Source organism: Cetorhinus maximus, chromosome 22, assembly GCF_964194155.1.
Source record: "Cetorhinus maximus chromosome 22, sCetMax3.hap1.1, whole genome shotgun sequence".
NCBI classification, from domain to species: Eukaryota; Metazoa; Chordata; class Chondrichthyes; order Lamniformes; family Cetorhinidae; genus Cetorhinus; species Cetorhinus maximus.
In genome coordinates, this window is record NC_135900.1 from 28,593,261 (window position 1) to 28,618,817 (window position 25,557).

The 25,557-nt window shown below is 42.9% G+C and overlaps 1 protein-coding gene across 3 annotated transcripts in view; it reads right to left on the minus strand.

The window, feature by feature from the left end:
• Positions 1-25,557, minus strand: part of cped1 (cadherin-like and PC-esterase domain containing 1) — a 281,530-nt gene that overhangs the window by 113,072 nt on the left and 142,901 nt on the right. For all 3 annotated transcript variants that reach the window (XM_078567997.1, XM_078567996.1, XM_078567995.1), the window contains exons 14-15: positions 24,537-24,723; positions 22,439-22,607 (exon numbers count right to left, since the gene is read on the minus strand). In XM_078567997.1, coding sequence (XP_078424123.1) covers positions 22,439-22,607; positions 24,537-24,723 — 356 coding nt within the window. The remainder of the gene's footprint in view (positions 1-22,438; positions 22,608-24,536; positions 24,724-25,557) is intronic.

The window sequence follows — 25,557 nt, forward strand, 5'->3', positions numbered from 1 at the left end:
TATTGTTTTTCCTATGTTGTATGTGTTTAGGATTTAAGCATCAGGACTTTCATATTTATATTTAAAATAGGAAAAGTAACAAGACTGGTGCTAGATAAAGAACTAATCCTATCCTTATGATAAAAAGGATGGATAGCATAGAACTTATAAATTAATAAGAAAAATAAATATGCATTATCAGCAACTTTAATTGCTTCTGTTAGTTTATTTTCATCATTGCAATATCCGTCTACAATAAAAACTGAACAATGCTTGTGGGGAGGGGGGAATAAAATACACTGAAAATAAAATAAACTAATATTCTGTGCCTCCATACCAAAGTTTAAGACACTCAAAATAAGTGAGCAAAAACAATAAAGCTCTTTAAGCATGGTTTACTTTATATTATTGAAAGTTTTGAAATTTAATGTGCAGAACACTGAATTAATTCAGCAAAGTTTAGCACCTAATATTCACCTTCACATGTGTGACTGCAAAACTGTTTAACACCAACTGAACCGAGCTACACTATTTACTATGCTATGGTAATTTCTATCTTTCTGGATCAGGATGATTCCATTATGTATCAAACACAGAACAAAATTAAAATGAAATGGGTAGCCACACTTGCAACACCATGCACTCATTAATTAAAACCAGCATGTGCAGCAAGATGGCAGTCAGTGGACATTGGCCAGGATTTTCTGGCTCCGTGGGCGTCCAGCCTCATGGCGGACAGGGGAGTGGGGACAATGTGACAAAAAGGCCAAAAATTGGTTTCATGCCAGCGTGGAAGCACAGCGGGATCATCTGATGGTGTCTGCCAAGGCAGGATGCCAATCCCACTGGAGGTAGGCGTGAACCCAATTTGCATCCCAGTAATGGGATGCAAAGTAAGGCCCGACTGGAATCGTTCCCCCCACCATGCCAGATTTACCAGATGCCAGATTTGGGAAAACACGCCAGCCCAGAACACATCTGGACAAGTGTGAAGTGCAGAAGTTGGGACATGCTGTTAGGGCCTTGCTCAGATCGCAGACATCCGAGGAGCAGAAGATGCTAGAGCCCTACAGCTACTGGACCCTTGAGGAACACATGCGTCACATGCTGGATGAAGTCTCATGTTCATGGCTCAGTCACGAAGCAGCTGATGGCAGAGGTGATCTCCGTTGATGTCTCGAGTTTGCTTCAGAACATCACGGTCCTGGCCATGGGCTGTTATGAATGATCAGCGAGGGGTGGGAAGAGAGGAAGGTGTGCCTGAGGGGGTGGGAGAGGAAGGTCTAGGTGTGACTGGGAGAGGAAGGTGTGCTGGGGAGCGTGAGTTTGGGAGGGGGTGAAACGAAGGTGTCAGGGGATGATGAGGTTGGGAGGTGGGAGGACGGTGTAATGGGACAATGTGGCAAGTGGGGAGGTAGGTATAAGGGAAGGGGCTCAGAAGGCACAAGGTGTCCAGGGGAAGGAGGGAGTTTGCAGGGAGAAGAGATTCCGGGGGTAGGAGGGAGTTCAGCGGGGGAAAGGCGTCGGGGGGGAGGAGGGAGTTCGGAGGGGGAAAGGAGTCTGGGGAGGGGAGAGGAAGGAGTTCGGAGGGGGAAAAGAGTCCAGGGGGGAAGAGGGAGTTCGGAAAGGGAAAGGAGTCTGGGAGGAGGAGGGAATTCAAAGGGGGGGGGTTCCCGGGGACTGGAGGGAAGTCAGGGTGGGGGGAGGGAAAGGTGCCTGGGGGGGGGGTGGGGGGGGGGGGCGGGGGGGCGCAAGAGTAAGGTGGAGGAGGGAGTAAGGGGTGGGGAATGTCCACGTGAACTTGCAAGTGGGGGTCTGTGGAGTCAATGACTGCCTCCTGGGGAACGCACTGAGGGTGGGTATGGTAGGAGGGAATGGTGAGTGTGAGAGGGGGCAGAGGGAGCCGAAGGGTGGGAGGGTGAGGGTGCATCGGTAGCAATAGAAGGGACTGGTGGTTGGTGGGGACTCAGAGGCAGACATGGACCCTAGGGGCGGGAATGAGGAGGCCGATGTGAATGGGAGGTGGGATTTTCAGGAAGGTAGGGAATGTGCACGTTCACCTGGATGTCCTGGAAAGACAAGGATTTGAGTTGGTAGGTGATGGTGGGGAGATGGAAGGTGATGCCGGGGGGGGTCGACAATGATGGGGGAAAGGACATGGGTGACTGGGGGAGGGGAAGGTACGGGGGACCTGGTCAAAAACCTGACCACGACCATTGTTGTCGAAATCAAAAGTGAGCGGGGCCTCATGTTGGACGGGCATAGGTGCTGAATGGGAGTGGGTGAGCGGAGATGCAGGTCAGCTCAGATAGACAACTGAAAGCAAACCCCAGCAAGCAGCATTGAAAATGCCCAGGACAGTAAGATGAGAGTGATGAATGAAGGCTTCACGTACATGGGAGAGTGCTTGCATGAGGCTCCAAAAGGCCCTGCCACACACACACCTCTCCCTCCAGAGTCACTCATGGTCCAGCCGCATGCAGCTGAACTGCTAGTGGGGAGGACTGCATGGAGCAGATATGAAATAGGTGTGCGCTCTGGTATGAGCAAGGAAGCGCTGAGGTCATGGTGTGGCAGGCAAATCTGAGCCTGCCCGCCAGAGATCCGGAGTGTTTCCCGTGAATGCATTATTAATGAGGTGGGACGTGCCAGGAATGGGCGATGTGGTGCAAAAACCCACCGGAAAACAGCTTTCTTCCCGCCCGCCACTGCACTCTGTACATATTCTGCCCGTTGGGTCAGAGAAAAGGTACCATTAGGTGAGAAGAGCGTGTTACGAAGCTGCTCTTATACACATGGATGAAACTGAAATAGACACAAGAGGCTCAGGTTAGGAAGTCGTCTGCAATCAGTGAGAAACACAATTGTTACACGGTTAGAATGAAATGGGTGAACTGGGATTGTGGCCTGGGTTTATGTTGGGCTGCTATACCCCGACAGCATTTGGGAAGAAGGAGATCAAGGGGCACTGGGATTACTTTGGGGATGCTTTACTTTGGTAACCATGTTTGAAATATTTCCAAACGCAAAAACATTCCAGCCTGCATATTCTGCTCAATTGTCATGTCAAAGGAACTGCAGTGAGAAGGGGTAGTGAGTAGTTGCCACAAAGATGTGCTCCTGCTACCTGCCAAATTTTCAGGATCAAAGTAACTTTAATAATCTCATGGGGCATCCCAGCCTTTTTTGGGGACCTGCCTAGTGGCAAGCTAAAGAGTGGCAAGAATGGAAATTAGGTGTGCCAAGCTAGAGAGTCATGCCACAGTGTGCTTTTATTCATTTAGACTTTAAGTTTTCCCTCTATGGTGCACAGTGGATTTTCAGAATTGTTTTATTTGACCCCCAACTGAGCCTCCGCAAAGACCATATACTTCCATCTCTGTAACATTGGCTGCCTCTTGTCCTATCTGGGCCCATCTGATTCAGCTATTCCAATACTCTCCTGGCCTGTCTCCATACTACAACCTCTGTAAACCTCACATCCTTCTGTTCAAATCATTTTATGGGCTCACCTTTTCCTATCACTATAAACCCCTCTAGTACAATCTCCCTTTTCCTCTGACTCTTGCCTCCTGTGCATCATCCCCTCCTTTTAGCCCATCATTGGCAGATTTAGCTACAGCTGCTTAGGCCCCACGATCTGGAATTTTCTCCCTATATCTCATCCTTCAAGATGCTTCTTAAAATAAACCTTTTTGACCACAGTTTTAGCCACACGTCCCAAACAGAGAGCGCAATGGAATAATTCAAATATAAACATTTTTCTTTTATTTAAAACTTGCCCCACTGAAACACTAGCCGGGGCCCGGGTGGGAATGGAAAACATGGAGAGCCAGCTGTAAACCCATTGACTTTTGGCAGCACCAGAAAATCCCAGTCACTGGCAGGGCTGGAAAATTCCGGCCATTGTTTCCATAACTTTACCACTCAGAAAGGCATGCCAATATTTCCTTGGAATTCTGTAACTCTTTGACTAACCCATCCTTGGCATTTATTAAGGTACACCCGTCCTAATATGAATTATAGATCAAGCTCCCACTACCGTAAATACCCTCACCCATTCAACAGTTTCCAAAGTTTTGACCAACAATGGTTGATTTTAACTCACACACCCACCCCCCTCCCTGAGCTCTCAATCACTCTCTTTCCTTCCTCCGATTCAGGACAGACAGCTGTCTATTTAGACCAGACGTCTAAATAAAGGTTAGCAAATGATCTAAGGTTTGACTTACTTAAGAATCCAATATGCTCAGGACTAAGGTCTGATTGGATGTATTCTATTTAAATGCCCAGTTAACGTTATGTGTAGCTCTAAAAAATACCCACTATTTTCAAATATGCTTGTGCATGCCCATGCACCTAGCATATATATAAAAGTTTAAAATTTTTAAAAAAGCTAATGGGGAGGCTATTGGTGTGGAGGGGTAGAGGAAGAGGAAGCAAGTCATGATGAAATTGAGAGTGGCAAACAGGAGTATCAGGGACTGTGCCCATTGGCATTTTTTATTTGCAAACACACCTACCCTTGACATGTACCTCATTCACCCTGGTACCGAAAGCGGAGTGGAGAGTTCAAGTAATTTGTATTGGTAAATGAAAGCTAAATTCCAGAATTAATCTGATCTGCTTTTGTCAATACGTCTGAGATTTGGGGAGGGAGCCCATATTAAACAAAAGCATTGTATATTACTGTGTAATTTGTGTTCCATCCATTCTCCATTGGTGATATTCAGCTGCACCTTAAATTATTCAAAGTAGTAGGCCTGGATTTTCACAACGACGGAGAGCCTCTCCGTCGTTGGAGAGGAAGTCCAACAAAGTCCCACCCCCAAACACAGCACCTCCCGTTTTCGCGGGGACGGGAATGGGCCCAGTTTGAAAAGATGCGCAAGCAAGTTTCGTGGAGCAGCTGCCCATATAGATCAGCAGCTGCCTCTACTTATGTCCAATCTTGGTAACCGAGGTGTGTGAAACATTACGTGCACAGGTTAGACCTGGTAGGAACAGGTCTGAACTTTGTGTAGTCCTTTGGAGAGGTGGGGTACCACTTTGTGTATGGTCCTGGGATACTTTTGGGGGAGATCAGGTGCCCTTGGGGGAGGTCAGGTGCCTTTGAGTTTGTTAAATTTAGGCATGAATGTGTGTAAAAAGTGCATAAACTCATTAACTGTCAAGCTCATTGGAACTGTCAAAAGGGTTAAAATGTCAAAGGCAACTGTCAAAAATATCAAAATGAACTGTCAGAAGCAACAGTCAAACTGTTAAGGCATTTAAAACTTCTGCCCTTTAAACCTTGAAAAAAACATGTCCGGAGTGTAAAAAAATCATTGCTTGCTATTTCACTCTGTCTGTTGACATAACCCTGAGGTTACCTTTACTGGATTTGTGCTGCATGACTGATTGCATAACCTTCCCTCATCACAATAGGGTGCCTTCCATTTCACAGTTTGACTGACAGCTCTAAGTATTTATAGACTTTTTGAAGTGGAACTATAGATTTCAATGTTTGTTTTTTTCATCGGAGATTAAGCATTTGAATGAAATGTTTGTTTTTAATAAGGGGACAAGCACTTGAATGAAAGTTTGTTTTGTAAGGATGTAGTTGAAGGAATGTAAATGTAGTGAATGGGTTTTTATGCATGAGTCTTTTAAAAAAATAAAGTCTGCAATAGAAGCTTAAAACTTTATTTTATTTAATCTCAGCATTGATTCGGAGGTCTGCCCGTGGTGAATACTAGGTGAGTTGATATGGTAGGTGTAAGGGCAAAGGCTGGTAGGTAATGGAACAGAGATTGGTATGGAGGGTATGAGGGGCCATGGGGGCGGATAGAGAGCATGAGGTGGCATGGAGGGTATGAGGGGCCATGGTGGGGTGAGTAGAGGGGCAAAGGTTGGCATAGAGGGTATGAGAGGCCATTGGGGTGATAAGAGGGCATGAAGTGGCATGGATGGTGCATGGGAACTGGTGTGTGGGGATGAGAGGGTGTGAGGGCTAGAGGGGCATTATTTTGTTTTATTGCCTTTTAAAAAAAATCTTGGACACAGTGCTGGAGTACAGAGGTATGCTACCACCCAGACTGCCTCCGCACCCGGCAGCCTCCACACTTGCTGTGAAGGCAGTGGGCCGACTCCCAGAAAAATCTCTGCCACTATCGCACCCCCCCGCCACCCCAACCCTAGAATGAAAATCCCAACTTCCAGAGCCACTTTTTCCTGGATTAGGTTTGTGGAGCCAGGAAATGTCCTGACTTTGCGCTCCTGACTCAGGAGCAAAAATCCAGGCTGTAGTTTGACCGGGTGATTTTTAATTCAGTGGTGTTTTGTAATGCATTTTGATTGCAGCACTGAGGCTAACTTTAGCTGACCTCCACTGAAGTATACAACTCAAAAGGTGATTACTTTCAGTAAATAAGGTACATGGCTCCTTCAGAACTGTGAAGAGTTCACAGAGAATTCCATCTCAGACTGAGGACACTCCCAAAACAAATGTAGCAGAGTGTATCTACCCTCTGGCATTTCCATAATTTATCAAGGCAAATTCATAGTCCAATTTATAATTTGAATAATGCATAGCAGAAAGCAGCTTGGCTGCAATGTATGTATTCTTCTGCAAAGCTAGAAAAACAAAAACAATATGATGTAAAAGATCAGTGAGGAGAGTGTATAGATGACATAAGGAATGGTAGGTTCGATAGACAGCCATCTAGACTGTCAAGGAAATGAAGACCTCAGGTGTACATCGATACAGCAAAGCACCATGAAAATCAGACTGATAATTCTCCCCTTCAAGAATTCCATGAGGACAGATGACTTCTGGTGCAGGTGCATCTACTCACCACAATAAAAATTGGTATTTTGGACACAAAGGGCTGAAATTCTCTCTGATTAGTGGAGGGTGGGACTTCCACCTGCCCGCATGATAGTGCAGGGAACCTGCAGTATTTTCTTGGAGTGGTCAGAATTCATATGCAGGGTAATTTTATAGTGATACCCTTGCTTCGGATTGGTTTAACTGCCTCTGGAATGAAGGCAAAGATTGTTCAGTGGCAGCATTTAAAAGATTGCAACTGATTATTGGGCTAGAAGCCCGTGAATTTGGGGAAGAGAGACAGAGGGAGGGATTTTCCGCACCCTCCCACCGCCAGGATCTTCCAGTCTCGCCACTAGACTTCTGGCTGGGGCGCCACCTCGCCAGCGGTGGGTCCCACCCGTGATGGGGCCAGAAAATCACGGCCAGAGAGTAGAAACAGGCTTGCAATTGTATTAGGGTGGGCAGCATTGGGGCTGTCTGCAGTCGTAGGAGTCCCAGAGTTTCAGATGAACCTATGGAAGTGATACTAGCTGAGATAAGGGCAAGGAGGAACTGGCTCATTGGCACCTTTGTATGAAAGGTTCAGAGACAGGTAGTATAGGCAGTATGGAGGGAGGTGTCACAGGTAGTCAGTGATAACATGACAATCCCACAGATGGCAACGCCGTGTCAGAAATGGTTCAATGGCCCCGCCAAGTTATCTAATGTAAATCAAGCCATGAGTACTCATGCACAGCTTAAGAGACTGCATGATGCACTGCATCTCCACCATGCCCCCACAGTGTAATCTAACTGATGGATGATTACTCACAAAGGACTTCACATCCCACACACGCACTCCCCTATCCCACCATTCACGGCCTCTTATTGCATACACTGAAAAAGAAAATGCAGTTATGTTAAGAGTGAAAAATTGAGATTGATAGCGTGCACTTGAAAGCATTCTCTTTGTGGAATGTCTCCAGATACCTGAGCAAAATTAGTCAATCAATTCTCTTACTCAAACTATATTCTCCACACAAAGGAAAAGATCACCGACATTCAACTTGGAAGAAGTGCCATGAGGGGAGGAATGGCATCCATCAGGCCCTTAAGTATCCACAAAGAGGAAGCTCCTGAACTCCATAGCACACATGCTGAGAGTGCAGTAGGAGATCAAAAATTGAAGGGCAGTAACCTGAAACAGGATGGTAATGGTGTGGATCATTTACAGTGCAGTGAGTTGTTAACTTCTTCAATCTAAAGCCTTCTATTATTGTTTGGCCAATTTATCTAAGTTAATGAAAGAATTCCACCTCCTTAAAGCATTCCCTTGTAAGTGGAGCATTGCTAAAGCTGACCAGTTGATAGAGTAGCCTGACAGCTTCATAGCAACCACTTATATAGTATCCTCACCTACTCTACCCCAGCATTCCAACACTAGTTTCAATACAGCTACTCAGGTAAAGGTAGACTGAGAAGAGACATATATTACAAGGTGATATCCATAGCATAGGCAAGAAGAAGTTGGAAGAAGAGCCCTCTTGAAGGAAGTAAAAATTACTGCCCTTGACTGAGCTGCCTAGAGGCCTAGATCCCAATATGACAACTATTAAAGACAAAGGGTCAGATTATCAAGTCAGAGGGAGAGGGGACTAAACCTGCCATCGTGATCCTGCCTCTGTCTGTAGTCTGCCAGCAGTTGGAAGTTTCCAAAGGTCTAGGCACTAAATGGCCTGGAGACAGGTCTGCAAAAGGTCTGCCTCTGTTCCCAAAAAATCTCAGCCCAGTGCTCCTGATGCAATCAGCAGCTCATCTATATGCAGTTGAATGTTCTGATCACTTTAAACCCTCCTGCACCCTACTTCTTACTGCTTCACCCCATCGCCTCTCAACCTCCTCACCCCTTACCCATTATCCATTTAATGTACAGAACACACAAGTCCTATTATAGTAGTTGGAATCCATTGAATGGCCCATAAAACTCTCCAAGTAAATATCAGACTCTTTAAACCAACAAAGTCAAGCATTTATAAAATGATTAGACAGCTGGATTGCAGCCAAGAGCCCATAAAACTCACCAAGTAATCAAACAGACTTCAGAACTGCTATCTCAATAGATATCTAGACTTAAAATATAAAAGCAATGGGAAAATACTAAACATTTACACATTGTAAGGCTACCCTTTCAAAAGTGTGAAATGTACTCTACATCCATTACATGAACTTTCTTAGATGCAGTTAAGGCTTTTCCATATTTACAATGTTGATCGTTTACTTGACTGCTTGCTGGTTGGCAGATGTAACTAACAATCTGACAAACACATTGTTTAAGGAGTAGTTACATCTCCTAATCACAATACTGTCATAACTCACCTTAATGAACACAGTCACAACACATGCTACAGCATTTCATGATGAACTGTAAAGGCAGAAAAACCATTTTATTTACCTTCCAAACATTCCCCCCTCAAATCCATGGTACACATCTCCATGCTGATAATGTAAAACCCGACAGCTACTAAAATCTGGCTGCCTCTTAAAAAAAAACCTATCTAAGGCAGACTCTCAGTAAGCCCACAATGGTGCCACTTGCCTCCTCAATGGGAGCAAGCAGGTTCCAGGACCTGCTTCCTCCTACATCATCGTGAAAATAACAAGGGCAGAAGTGCTGGTGGGAATTCTGACCACCCTGCTCAGTGGCCATCTTATTCCGGTCCCGATCAAAACCATGAAAATCTAAATGGTCAAAATACATCGGGGAGGACTTTTGGGTCATCAGGCGGACGTGGTGGGTGGGCCCGGGAATGGCCGGGAAATAGCTCGCCGCTTGCGATCGGCGCCAGACCATGATTTCAAACAGCTCTCATTAATTGACCAGCCAGTGTGAAAGGCGCGCTGAAAAGCTCAGCACTGCTGGGGTGGGAGCGGCGGGGGAGGGCAAGCGCTGACATCAGAGCGGGCGTGGGGGAGCGCGCAATGAAAGGTCCTTGAAGGCAGAGAGCTGCTTCAGGGAGCTGAAGAATTTAAAACCAAGAAATAAGGATGTAAAAATGTTCACATATTGTACTCACTCACCTAAACATATGGGTAATAAAAATTATGTCCAAACATTTTTATTTTTAAAAGAATTGTTATTGAAAACCTCATCCCGCCCTTGGATGAGATTTCCTCAAAAATCTGAAGGCCGCCTGGCCGATTCGCCTGCCCGCCAACCATAACGTTGGACGGGCAGTGGAAAATCACCGCTAATTGAAACTTTAATGGCCTTATTAGGCCCCTTAATTTTCGCGGGCACGCTGCCAAATCTCGTGCGGGCCCACTGACCGAAATATCGTGCAAGTGTCACCTGATGTCATTGTGTGCTATTTTATGCCTTACTGGATCGGGCATGGGATGTAAAATCCTGCCCATTATCTCATACTTCAACATGGATATGATTTCCTTGTATGTGGTGGATTAACTGGATAAGTTGGAGAAATCCACTACCTGCATCTGTAATATACACAGAAAGTTTGTCTGGTCCAAGAGAATGGGGCAGCCCAGGACATGTTTGCTGTGATGAGGCATCAAAATGAGGTATTGTGGCTTCCAAAGTGGCAAATATGACTACTTCCATAGATTCCTCACAGGGCAGACTTTATATAGCATAGGCTTTCGATACTTAATTGGGACCACCAAGTCTATTCATCAACCATTCGTCCAAATGAACAGTTGAACTACCAATGGGTTAAACATGTTGTCACTGATTTTTTTTAATCCAATGATGTATAGACAAGAAAGACTTGTATTTAATATAGTACTTTTACAACCTCAGGACGTCCCAAAGCGCTTTACAGCCAACAAAGTGCTTTTGAAGGGTAGTCACTGTTGTAATGTGGAGAACAGCTAATTTGCGCAAAGCAAACTCCCAAAAATAGCAATGTGATAATGACGAGATAATCTGTTTTAGTGATTTTGGTTGTGGGATAAATGTTAGCACAAACACCAAGGGGATCTCTCCTGTTCTTTAAAATAGTGCCATGGGGCAGAATTTTCTGCCTGTCGGGTCAGACCCAATCTCCGGCTGGCGTGGAGCAGATCCCCACACTGCCATTTTACGTGGGTGGGCCAATTAAGGCCCGCCCAGCGTGACGTCCGGCTAAGTGAAGCCTCAGGGAGCTTGCCTGGACTTTGAAAAATATTAATAATAGAAAAAAAAAAATTCCCGTGCATGTCCCCCTCATGTGACAATGTCACATGAGTTGGGATATGTTCATAATTTACAGAATAACTTTATTAAAGTTTTTAAAACTCTGCATGAAACCTCATCCTGTTGCTGGATGAGGTTTCATGTTTTCTCTATTTGCTGCCGGGGCAGGTCCTTTAATTGGTTAAATGATCCTGTCAATGGCCTCAATTGGCCATTGACAGGTCGGCGGGTCCGTAGCTGATTTTGCTGCTACCTTCCTGAAAATTTAAATGGGGCGGGATGACCGCCCAACGTCATCCCGCGTCATTTTATGCGTCGGCGAGCGGGTCCTGCCCCCTGCTTGCTGTCGGCAAAATTCTGCCCATGGAATCTTTTACATCCACTTGAGCTGGGGCCTTGGGTTGACATATTCAAAGTGCAGCACTTCCTTAGTATTACACAGAGGTGCCAGCCTAGGTTTTGTGTTCTGGAGTGGGATTGTGAAACTTCTGCGCCTTCCCATTTGCCTTCTGATGCTAACATATGGAAGAGATTTATACCAGAGCCCAGCAAAAATAAAAATGGTTCACAGAAGGTGGTCCTTCAGAGACTAGAGCTTCACTGAAATGACTCAGCTCATTTTTGAGAGGCTGCAGCTGCAGAATCTCAGCTACTCCTCTCTCAACATTCTGTCACTGAGGGTGGGCCACATATTGAGGTAAGAGATTAGGAGAATGTATTTGTAGCAAAGAAGGCACCAGGGATAGTCAAACCGATATGAAGCAGAAATAGTCACGCGTGACTTACCGAATTGAGAATTGTCAGCTGATATGTATGATTGTGCTATTCAATTTCAATTCATGGATTTTTGTTTATGTATGTTCATTGACAGCTCTTTAGTGTAGAAAGTGGAATGAGTTGCATACATTTTTTTTTAGGTATTAGACGCCACTCCCAATCTGCAGCTGCCGCTATAATTGGTCCTTGCTGATTTTATGTTATCCTGGCACCACCTGAAAGCAGTGTTGTACCAACTTAAAATTGAAATGAATGGTTCTGCACCTGTTTCAGAACACTTCTGCAAAAAAAACTAGTGAAAAGCTAGCTGGGTATGGGCTATGCATACTTGGACTAGTTTTCCAGGTTCATATCAATCTTAAAGGGACTGCTGGAGACCACTTAAAAAAAAAGGAAAGGTTTTTTTTTTACATCCCCATTATGGAGCCAAAAAGCGAAGATGTGCTCCCTCCTGTTCCACCACACTGTTGTGGGTTGCAGCTGGCCCACTCTTAGGCTTCCTGGGTTTTCCTCCTACACCAACACTTACCTGGGAACTGCTGCCTGTGAAGTAGCAGCAGGCCTAAATTCAATCCTCGATGTCTGCTGAGTTGCCTCCACAGGCATGGTGGACAGTGGCCTCTATTAGTGAAATAAGGCCAATGGCCCAATTTTGGGTGAGCATCAGTCCTCCGGTTTCACTGGCAGTGAATCACCAGAAAACCGGGCCAAATTTCCACTCCATTCTGCTTAAGGTACATGTATTTTAAGACGATTTCTCATATCATATATTGCTCATCTTATCAGAGAGATAGACAGGCCAGAGAGAGCCTCTGTAGTTGATCAGCAATAACCCATCAATGAAGGTTAATAATCAGAGACCTTGGCCCACAAATTAATTTTATTTATTCTTTCATGGGATGTGGGCATCGCTGGCAAGGCCAGCATTCATCGCCCATCCCTAATCACCCTTGAACCAAGTGGCTTGCCACACCATTTCAGGGAGCCGTTAAGGGTCAACCACATTTCTGTGGATCTGGAGTCAATGTAGGCCAGAACAGCTAAGGATGGCAGATTTCCCTCCCTAAGGGATATTAGTGAATCATCATTACTGAGACTAGCTTTCAATTCCAAATTTATTAATTGAATTTAAATTCTATCAGCTGCTGTGGTGGAATTTGAACCCCAGAGCATTAGCCTGGCTTCTGGATTACTAGTCCAGTGACATTGCCACCATGCCATCGTCACCCTGTCATGAATTGAACATTTGAAAAGGTCCTGGAACTTATAAAAATGTAAACACATCACCCCCCCATTCCTAGCTAGTCGCTTTTCCACTCGATATTTCTAATTTCCTCAGCAGGTGGCCATCTTTGATTTACTCCTAGTGCACTCACACCTGCCTTTGCCATCTAACAGAATGGAGTCCTCACTTAACCCACAAATAAAGGCAGTGTCAATGGCAGAGCTCCCGGCAGATTGAGGGCCAAACTTATTTCCTACAAGCCATTGTATTTTTTGGTGCTGCGTGAAATACTCTGTTCTTTTTTTGAGATATAAACAGGTGTAAGAATTCCTCTCAATGCAATACATATGTAGCAACATTGTAAATGTCTTTGTGAAGATTTCCACTGTTCATCATTCTTATGTTTAAAGATACTGTTACGATCCCCAAAGGGATGATAACATTGAAAAGGAGTTTTGAATTCCCAGTGATCGACTCAAAGGATCACACAACAAAATTTCACATTTTAAGACTTTTACTGAAACGACCACACTAAAAGCAACATTGACCAAACATTACACAGTAGGCAACTACAGCAAAGATAAGCCCTCGCTCCACCCCATAACTGCCTAACAGGGCCAAAAAACCCATGCCACCTTTATACTTTACATCACACTCTTCCCAGAATTGTAGTCTTTACAGGAACCAATCGGAAGTTACTCCCAGCTTCCTATGGGGTCACTTCTCGCCATTTCGCTGGGTCTTAATGTCCAGTGCCCATTGAAAGTCGTTTCACTCAGGTTTTCTGAGAATCTCTGAACCAACTTCCTGCAGTAAGGCCAATTCAGCGACTTCTTCACTTGTCCACACCAAGGCAAATCTTCCAGTGTCCTTAAATCTCTACTGGTTCCGACCAGAGAATGTGCTCCCACCTGCATTCTGCCTGGTGGCTATCAGAGAATATTGTTTTCTTATGCAGCTGCTGTTCCCATCTCTCTCTCTCTCTCCATCCCTCTTTCTGTCTCTCTCTCTCTCTCTCTCCCCCTCTGTCCTGGGTCTCTGTGTCAATAAATTTGAGAGTCTAAAAGTCTATACAAAGCAAGGCCAGCTGCTTCTGCCTTTGTGTTCATGTGTGAATTGTGGCATACTTGTTTCAATAGGAGTTGAGCTAGGTCCCCCGGGTCCCCATGGCAAACAGGTCACATCGGCTTATCGCCAAGTACAACTGGGGGTGGGGGGGGTCACTTTTTAAAAATTCATTTATGGGCTGTGGGTGTTGCTGGCTAGGCCAGCATTTATTGCCCTCAAGAGGGTGGTGATCAGCTGTTTTCTTGAACTGCTGCAGTCCATGTGGTGTAGGTACACCCACAGTGCTGTTAGGAAGGGAGTTCCAGGATTTTGACCCAGCGACAGTGAAGGAACGGCGATATATTTCCAAGTCAGGATGGTGAATGGCCTGGAGGGGAACATCCATGTTGTGGTGTTCCCATCTACCTGCTGCCCTTGACCTTCTAGATGGTAGTGGTCGTGGGTTTGGAAGGTGTTGCCTAAGGAGCCTTGGTGAGTTTCAGCAGTGCATCTTTTAGATGGTACATACTGCTGCCACTGTTCGTCGGTGGTGGAGGGAGTGAATGTTTGTGGAAGGGGTGCCATCAAGTGGGCTGCTTTGTCCTGGACAGTGTCAAGCTTCTTGAGTGTTGTCAGAGCTGCACTCATCCAGGCAAGTGGGGAGTATTCCATTACACTCCTGACTTGTGCCTTGTAGATGGTGGACAGGCTTTGAGAAGCCAGGATGTGAGTTACTCACCGCAGGATTCCTAGCCTCTGACCTGCTCTTGTAGTCACACTATTTATATGGGTAGTCCAGTTCAGTTTCTGGTAACCCTCAGGATGTTGATAGTGGGGGATTCAGCAATGGTAATGCTTTTGAATTTCAAGGGCAATGGTTAGATTCTCTCTTGCTGAAGATGGTCATTGCCTGGCACTTGGATATTGTTCAGGTCTTGCTGTATTTGGACAGAGACTGCTTCAGTATCTGAGGAGTCACGAATGGTGCTGAACATTGTGTAATCATCAGCGAACATCCCCACTTCTGACCTTATGATGGAAGGAAGTTCATTGATGAAGCAGCTGAAGATGGTTGGGCCTAGAACACCATCCTGAGGAAATCCTGCAGTGACATCCTGGAACTGAGATGATTGACCTCAAATAACCACAACCATCTTCCTTTGTGCTAGCTATGACTCCGCCCAGTGGAGAGTTTCCCCCTGATTCCCATTGACTCCAGTTTTGCTAGGGCTCCTTGATGCCACACTCTGTCAAATGCTGACTTCATGTCAAAGGCAGTCACTCTCACCTCACCTCTGGAGTTCAGCTCTTTTGTCCATGTTTGAACCAAGGCTGTAATGAGGTCAGGAGCTGAGTGCTAAAGGAGACGATTTAAAACATAACCATCTTATAAAACCTCACACTTGTAACAAAATTATAAAAGAAGTGTTTATAACTACCAAACAGAAGTAATCTTCACAAATAATTTAAGATGTTGCTGTTCAAAGCAACAGCAAATCATTTTTTACTGCAATGTAACAAGCATGTTTCCGAACTGTTTTTCACTTTTGTTGTTAATAATCATAAAACATTTCTGTCCACTGTGAATAGCAACACCAAAAGTGCGGATATTAACTTCAAGCAAAATAAATGGCATTTCAACAAGTGACTTAACTCACTGTCTATCCCACTAAATTGCACATATGGGAATTAAATTATCTGGAGGTTTTTCGTACATTCTGTTGGCAACAGAAGTACTGATTCATAACGCACATTCTTTGTGTGACCAAAAGCTGAAACCTAAATGCAAAAGAATGTCACTAAGTTTATTACTTTCTGAAGTAGATCAGACTCTTCAATCAATGTCTAATGAGATGCAGACATTAATGTCTGGCAAGAATTTCTATACAATATTAACTCTTCCCTAACTGAATTAGGTCTCCCTGTATAGCTGTTCTCAGTTCATCAAACTGAATCCATGTTAGATAAAATGGAGGTTGGCTTGACTTAACTTTGGAAAGATGGGAAGAAAAAATTCAAAATATTTTCTTGGAAGATAGGGAACCATCCACAGGGATAATCATGGTCTGTGGATGGAACAGGCTTATGTTCCAAGCGGCTTGTGTTCCAATCTTTGTATTGTTTCATTGAGATCACAAGCAAAGCTTTACCTTTCTACCTGATCAGTAACAAAGGCCCAATCTTCTGGTCTCCAGATAGTCGGAGATTGGTCAAAGCCCCCGAGGTGCGCTACGCGACGCCTCGGACGTCCTAATGCAATGACTTGATGGGAATTGCCTGGGAAATTTGAGCTTCTGGTGGGTAATTCCCATGTTCCCGGGACCCTCCGAAAAGGTCTCCAACTCTGAGTTAGAGTAAGAGACTTGGGACACTTTTGACTTACTTACCTGGACAGTAAACCCAAGCTGACTCCCCCCTGACCCCATGACACAAGCCAACCCAACCACCCGACCACTCCCTCTGACCCCCCACAACTTGACATGACCTGACCTAATCTTACCCCCAACCTGACCTCAACCCCCCGACCTCCTCTCCTGACCCCCTCACTCCCTCTGATCCGACCTCATCCTCTGACTAGCCCCCCATTCCCAATTAGCCCCCTGACCATCCGACACCTCCTTGATCCTCAACCTGACCTCAGCCCGACTACCCCCCCACCGACTCCTGATTACCCCACTAACCCCACTATGGTCCCGACCTGACCCCTCACCACTCTACCCAGTTGCCACCCTACCCCCTCACCCACCCTACCACCTCACCGACCCTACTGCCCATCTACCCCTTTACCTCACCCACCCTACCCCCTTACCTTACCTAACCTACCTCCTTACCCCACCCCCTACCCCCTTATCCCACTCACCCTACCCCCTTATCCCACTTACCTTCTCTCTGTAGCTTTTCAAAGAAACTTTGGGACATTTTAAACTCTTTACTTACCAGAATACGGCAGCTAGTGCCATACAAAGAGGGCATGACTTCTGCGCCAATTCCCTTTGCTGATGTCTCCGAGATTTCCTGTGCTCATTCAGTTTGGAAGGATCCTCCATCGATTGATTGCCCAGAAAAATCGGAGGAAGAAAAGCAGGTTTTTTTTTGTCTGATCAGGGCCATATTTGGATCATTCAAAAACAGAAGACAGCTGACCTGCTGTTTATGGGACAGAGACTGGTGTATTTCAGTAGCACAGGGTTCACTATTTTTTAAAAATGTAGAGATGGAAAACATTTATTAGCAAGAATGGCACTCTTTCCATTGTTCTTACAAAACTCCTGTGATTGCGCATGTCAACAATTGCCAGATTGGTTGCCAGGTGGGGCAACAACCTCTTGCTTGTATTATTTTTTAGTTGAAGTATATCATGTCAGCAGAACCATATATTAGCAGGAAGATCTAACGTCAAGGAGCACTCTGCAGTCTGTTGATTGCTCTAGCAAATGAAGGAAGGTGAAAGGAGATGGATGATTAATCAAAAGGGAGGAAGACCAAGAAATAAATAAATCACAGCAGCAACAGTACTTCAACTTTAGAAAAAGATTCCTAATAACAAAAATATTACTGTACATAATAAAATAATAGAATAAACCACTAAGCTTTTGCTACATTTAGAAGGGATTATAATTGTGTTGCAGTGCGCCCTCTTCTGCAAAAAAGCAGTACACTAAATTAACTCTTACAGTGGAGTGGATTGAGGAAATTATGTACTCGCCCCACCCCTGCTACCTTTAAAAAATATTTCAGTTCACACAATTTGGTACTGATACTTAGTGTATTATTGCAATAACTCTGCAGATATGTAATCACACCAGTCTATCCATGATACATTGAAAGTCTTCTGTTTACTAATGCACATTAATCTTACTTTCTATATCACAGCAGAATTTTAACTGCTGGGCAGGGAGGCTCGAAAACAAGTCCGGAGTGGGGGTTAAAGGCCCAGAAAGTAGCATTGGATCGGAAACTCGGCACGATCCCGCTCACTTCCTGATTTAATTTCACAGGAGTGTTATCGAACAAAAGCTTTACACCAAAGAAATATTAGAGAACCGAAAGCTTGGTCAAAAGAGGTAGGCGTTAAGGACTGGAGAGAGCTACTGGGGTAGAAAAGTTTAGGGACTGAATTCCAGGGCTTAGGGCCTAAGCAGCTAAAGGCACAGCCGCAACTGGCGGGCGATGGAAATCAGAGGATGTTCAAAATGCCAGAATTGAAGTACACAGAGATTGGAAAGTTGTCGCTTTGGTGGAGGGCACAGAGACAGGGAGAGGTGAGGCCATGGAGGGATTGAACATGAGGATGAGAATGTTAAATTCGAGATATTGCCAGGCCAGAAGCCAATGTAAGTCAGCGAGCATAGGGATGATGGGTGAAAAGACTTGGTGCAAGTTGGGATATGCGCAGCAGAGTTTTGAATGAGTTTAGGTTTACAGACGGAAGAAGGCAGGAGGCTGGCCAGGACAGCACTGGATTAGTCGAATTTAGAGTAATAGTTAGTAAGTTCATTTAAGCAAACAAACTAAAAATGTCACCAAAAATTGACCATACCATTTTAAAGTTATTAAACTTAAGACTAGAAATAATGTCAGAACTAGGGCAAATTCAATAACAGCACGCTTATTGATGAATGCATGAACAACTGCTAGCTAATACCAACAATCTCTCTTATAGTCCATCCTAAACATCAAACAAAATTTAGATCAAAAAAACTAATTCCACCTTAATGGCACTTGATCCATGGGCAACTATAAATACCATAGTAAAAGCTTTTGTTGGACTCCAGTTAAAAGGCATTACTGGAATGATTTAGACTAGCTCACTCAAGCACAATATATCCTCAAATATCTCCTTCAGGGTTATCATTTAAGTACAACCTTGAATTAAAAAATTGAAAGCTTTTTCTGTAGTCATGTTGTAAAATGTGAGAAAGCTTGGAAGAAGAAACACAATTGTTGAATTGGAGAAACACATTGGCTGATGTAAACTGACCACTTGTTTAATCTTCCATGTTATTTATTCATCATAGTTTGGCTTCTAAACTCAAAGATTAACGGTGCATGAAATAAACTCTTGCAGAATATTTTACTTTCTTTTAATTCTCTTGAATTTGAAATATTGATGCAAGAAATAACTCCAAATGACATACGGGAATGAGAAAATGACCCACCCACCTGAAGCACACAGACTAAAATTTAAGTTGTAGAAATCTCCAAACAGTATTTGCAAAGAAAAAAATGACATAGAGATTGAAGAGGTTAGGAAGCTGAGGCTAGAAGAAGATACTGGGCCTGAATTTGCTGATAATTGCTATGATAAATGTGTAAATTGGCCAGCAACAGGTGGTGAGGAAGAGCTATTCAGTGACATGCAAATCGCCACAAGTTTCTGGATGATTTGCACTGTAACACCTTGCAAAAACGATATCTCATCTTTAACCTCCCCATGAGGTTCATGAAGTTGCTGCATTTGAACATTCATTTCCCATTAAATGCACCACAGAAGGTTAAATCTAGTAATTAACAATGTAAGTATCCTTTTAACAATGTGGTGATTGTTAATAACAGCCAATCAACCTTGCTGGTCGAGAAAGTGACATGTAGACTGATTCCCTCAGGTAGTGAATTCTTATTGGAGATTTTTTTTTAAATGCCAAATTTTAATTTTTAACATTTTAAAATTTACTTTTTTTTTTCACACTCTCTTAACCCAATCTTTCTTTACTTCTCTTCCCTCTTAGTACTTGACTTGATATCTGGGCACTGCAGAAGTTTCTAAAATGCTTATATGTCTCCATGATATCATTGGAGAATGCAACATAGGCCATGTAGGTAGCAGCCTGCAGCACCACCTGCCCTTGGGAGAATCATCATAAGTTTGCATAGTGCTGCTAGAAGTGGTGCTACACAAACACATTTCTCCCCCTTAATTTGAGGCAATTCTGGGCAAATAGTCATTGTACTCAGCCAAGTGTCCAAGGGAGGAGCACATCATGTAAACAAACACCTTTTGGGATTTGTTCAAAGATAAGTTTGATTGGCAAGCGTTTAAAAAACTTACTAAATTCACTTGAGCTAGGAAACAAAGGTATTCATTAATCTACCTTTTTCAAATCAGAGAGCTGCCTGCAGCCTTCAGAGAGAGACGTTTAAGCCAAATAGCTTCTGAAAATGGTGAGAACAAGGACTAGATCAACTATGTAAGAATGTTACTTATTTTGTAGATTAATACAGTAATTTCAAACTATTTATTATTTTTTACTACACAAAAAGCTAACCACACTCAATAACTAAAGAAAAGTATATGTGATGCTATGACTATTATTCACTCATACATTTACTGTTTAATATTTGTTTGGGAGTTAAACCTGACACAAAATGTTGCACTATTCTGCCACATTTTGAAGACAAGGAGAATCACATGAAGCAAAACCTAAAACCAGTAGCTGAAATAAATTGAAGAGGGTTCTCTGCTTGCTCCCTGGGCATGCTACAGACTTATTTAGATATATAGGGAAGAAAACACATTCTCCTAGATACAAGGATCTAAGGGATCACCTATAAAAAGTCTGAATTACAGAAATCAAAAGTCTAGAATAAAATTTCAAAACATTTTGATTAGACAACTGCTGTGTATAGAATGAATTGGCACTCGGCAAATGTTCTCTCTGACCTAACATTTTATTAATGAGATGCTTGGTAACAAGCTTCTACAGTGTTCATTACTAATTTGGTTTACAAAAGGTTTCAGGACTTAAAAAACACCATACATGGGAAAAGCACAGGCAGCATCTTAGAAGCTGTGTTGCTATGAACTGCACACTTTTTAAACTGAGTGGCCTTGAACTTAATCCAGGATTACTCAAATGTACCAGTAGAGGGGAAACAATATCCTTTGCTTCTGTCTTTGTAACCTTCAGCATGGTATCAGTTTGCACTGAAACTTGAATATCCAAATGGGATTAAACATAAAAGAAAACTAGAAAGAAAGGCCCTGGATTAGAATTTGAACTGCTCCTTACTGTGAGAAAAGGCCACATTGCTGTCATTGACCTTTTACTCCTGTGCATGATGCCAGTTGTGCTTAGTCAAGTGTCTAAGGAAGCCTTTATCAATTCACACTGTATTTACCCTTTTGCTGCTGGAACAGGTGTTTGGTTACTGAAGGGACAAGCGTGAAACTTGTTGCTCATTGGCTGAGCAATCCTGCCAGACTGAGTTACTTCCTCTGTGGGAGAAGAAAATGAACCCAGTGCTGCGATTCAACACAAGCAAAATGATACAGCAACTACTGAGACTCTGCTGTCAGTGGGAGCTTTCATCACTGCTTACAAATTGCACTCATAAAAAATGTAGCATTTGTTTTCAGTCTCAAGAAACAAAGCTTTACACACATATACATGCAACACTTGATGCAAACGTGAGTTACAAAAATTAAATATAAAAAAAAGCCTTAAAAGTCTAACTGTCACCATTTCTGTACAAGGTCCAAAATTTAATTTTGAATACGCATTCATTAACCTTTTGCATAGAAGGGTTGCTCTAGTTTAAAGAGCTAGAGTACTTACAGTAATCATCTATTAGAAAATTTGTATTACCTTAGGGCAAAATCTTAACTTTTCAATAAGGGCACAGGAAATACCAAGTGGTTTCTTTGCTAATGTACAAATTTATAGGACAACTATCACTTGAAAGGATAATTACAACCAACAATAATCTAGAACTTTTTTCAAAAGTGTAGTATGATAGGTACACCATAAAAATTGCACTGCAGACATACATAGTCTTAATTAAGTTATGACTAGACATTTGCAAAAGTTACTCATTCATACATGCATCCAGCGTTTGGGTTTCCTTAAACAAATCCTGAAGACATGCAAACAGTCAAAAACAGAGGAAGCAATAGTGCTGTTTGATACACTTACAATACCTACTAAATAAACACATATCTAGTTCAAGATAATCTAGATAATTTAGAAAACCTTTTCTAAAATTCATTTTTCTCCATTTTGTTTTGATTGACTTCTTTCTGAGACCTTGCACCATACATTTTTCTCTTGCACAAGGGATAGACGGAAAGGTAATGAATGCTGCTTTATAATCAGACTCTAGGGAAGGATGATTCTGGATGACTTGTCATTTGATTTTCCTTCCACTTACCCTTCAAAGCTGTTTGCCCCTGCCTAGCATTAGCTCCTGGCAAAAAAAAAAAGGTCAAGAATACACCACACAAAAATTTCAAGCTTAAGCCTACCCATACAACACAGTGCTGCCAGATTCACTTCTCTAATGAACAACTAAAGAGCTTTGATCACTATTTTTCTATAATTCTCAAGCACTTTGTGCATTCATTTCAAGTTCTAAATACTAATTCATTATTCACTCCATCTAAACCATGTTTGGTGATAAGAATTGGTCAAAAATACATCAAAATGGTTACCTGCACAAAACTGCACGTTACACTCCCATCAAACACAGGCAGGCTGGGCTGACTGTGCCGGTAAACATTGACAGTGTAAGTTGCTATAACAGTAGGTTGGGCGCGAGACTCATCCGATACCAGAATGTGGATTCTGTTATTTCCGAGGCCAAGAGGATAATTGGCAATGCTGAGGTTAACAAAGAAGAAAAAAATGAAGCTGTGCAATATGCTGGAACCTGCAACTTCATCTCACAGTAGAAACATTATAAATCATAGAACGATAAATGCAATACATTATAAGTTCAGAATGAAACTGAGATTTAAAACTTGCAGTTGTTCATTGTAAAGTTTAGTTGTATAAAACAATCATGCAATATTATCACAATTTTAAGACGTGATTTTCATAAAACATGTAAAATGGTTTAAAATAAAAAATGGATTAAATTTTGCACTTGTTCTTGCCAAAGAAGTGGACGCTTTGTTGCTTTGCTTCATGATCCATTCTGCATATGGCATTACCTTCTGCAAGTATCATCAACCTTACTAACAGGCAAAGTTATTCTTTAGTACGAAATGTGTACAAATTGCAATTTTTCCAACATATTTAATGCGAGATGAGATAAATATATTTTCTAATTGTAGACTAAATGGGCTGGATTTTCTAGCAGCCAAGAGGGCAAAGGAAAACAGAATGCAATTAGGCAGTGAAGCCTAGCTCCATTTTCCAGTCCAGATCTCAGTTTCCCTCGGATTGACGGGCAGGCTGCAAGATGCCCCCTCCCTGCTTGTTCCGGTCAAATACTGACAAGGCATCAGGGCCTGGAGAGCCACCCCTTCTTTGTCTTGGGCTCCTTTCAAGCTGTTATAGGGGCTATCACCCAAAACAGCAGTATTCAGTGTACAGCTGCATCAAATAGGTCACCAATGTCTTATCTGGGACGACAAACCAATCTATCAGCTCTCCCATGTATGCCAGTGCTCAGAATGAGAGATCTCTGAAATTTGCAGCAGTGGTCAACTTCTCTCATGTCTATGGTGTTATATGTTACACTCATGTAGCCATCAAAACACCAGAAGGTGAGCTGGTAGCTGGTAGCTGGTAACCAGGAAGGGTTATCACTCAACTAATGTCCAGCAGCACTGTGATTGCTGCAGAAGGATCATGGAGGTTTGTACAAGTTTTGCAGGTAGCTGCGATCTTGTGGCACATTCATCCCCCTACTAGCAAATTAATAGTATGGCTGCATGGGGACAAGGGCTACACTCTTGACACAAGGCTGAAAGCACTTTTCCACAACCCTATGGCCCCTGACTTGCTCAGGTACAATCACAGTCATGGCATCACCAGGAGCATCATTAAGCACATTATAGGGTTACAGTTGCAAAGGTTCAGGTGCTTGGATAGTTCTGGTGGTTCACTGCAATACATTCCACATATAATCTATCACATGCATCATTGTAGGGTGCCATGCACATGGTAATGCAGAAAGGTTTTCAGCTGAAGGAGGCAGAGCAACAGGAAGGGCATCACCCGATGAGGAAGAACTGAATGAAGGTGAAGGTGAAGAAATACAGAAGAAGGAGGACGAGCAAACAAATTCTAGCCAGAGAGGCCAGTGACTAACTAATAGAACAGCACTTCTGTGACAATGTTAGAAATGCAGGTCACTTTAAGAGTAAACCAGGACAAGCTTCAGAGTGAATTGAGAGCAGGTGATTCTCATTGAAGCCTGTACTTAAGAGCTGGGTTTTTCCCCAGTAGTTAGCTAGCTTCTGGACAGGGAGAGAATCCAGAAGGGAAGAGTGGAAATTGGTATTTATCCTGAACTATAGTTTAACAATAAAATAGTGGTGATTCACAGAATGTCTTCTGTTGCCTGATTTGAGAAATGGATATCCACTTATTAAACATTCCCTGAAAAGTGACAAAAAGCCCTTCTGTTTACAACCTTAAAGTGAAAGCTCAATTGCTATTTTTGTGTATCTATTTCAGATGTATATTTGCATATTGTTAGCTGAATAAAATTACTCAAACTTATTATTTAATGTAAGAAATGTTTTGAAAGATCAGACGATTCTATGCTTGAACATTTCCTCACTATAATCAGTGGTTTACCTGGGTCCTTTTTTCTCATCCAGGTGTATCTGGCAGTGGCAGTTGGCAGCTTCGGCTCTGATCTTCACCATCACCACATCAAAAGGCACTTCAGAATAGTACACTTTGATCTTCGGTGTAAAGACCGGGTTCAAGTTTAACTGTGGACTAGTAAGGATGTGAGCAATGTATGCCAGAGTATGCTTAGCTGTTTAAAACAAAACAAGGAAGTAAAGCAATTAAACACAATTAAACTCTCTCAAATAAACAAAAGATATGTGATTGTTTAGATTGTTAATGGCAATTAGGTCTGGGTAAATTCCATTAAGACAGGTAAAAAAAATAGTTTGCCGTAGAGTCACATTATTAGTTGATGTACTTTGGCAACTATTTAGGTCATAACTCAACAATGTTCACCTGTTATCATTAAGCTTCTATTTTAAAATGTGAACTGACTTGTGCGATTAAGATCAGTTGTTTTTTTTTTAAAAAGCACAGCCTAAAAAAAGAGAGGCCCTGACAATTCTCAACATTCCAGTCCGTGTCCCACTGGAGTCTGGTGGAAGCCCCTCCAAAACAGCGGAGACCTTTGTGGGAATTTTGCTTGCCACTTAAGAGAAGGAACCTCCATCGATCCCTTATGAGGCAAATGATGGCAAAAGGTATAACCAGGGTCAGGTACTCTATACCAGAAGTTCTTGCTCCTCAGTTGAGATGTGACATATCAATGGAAGACAATACATCAAGTATTTATCAACTGGTAATGAAATGCCACAGCCTCCACTTACCCCACAAACTCTGTCTGGTCAGTGAAAAGTTCAACAGCAGGGTTGGGGCCTGTGGATTGTTGGCCTAGTTATTTTGAATGTAAAAATTAAATATTCTTGCTCGTTCAATCCACAACTTATTGTTACCCTTTACATCAGTAAATTAAATACTGCATTTTCAGCTCAAGGGGCCTAATACAATTTGAGTAGATAACAGTCAGTGATTTCATTAACATAATTACATGTATGGGTTTAGTAACATTGTCGCTCAGCAA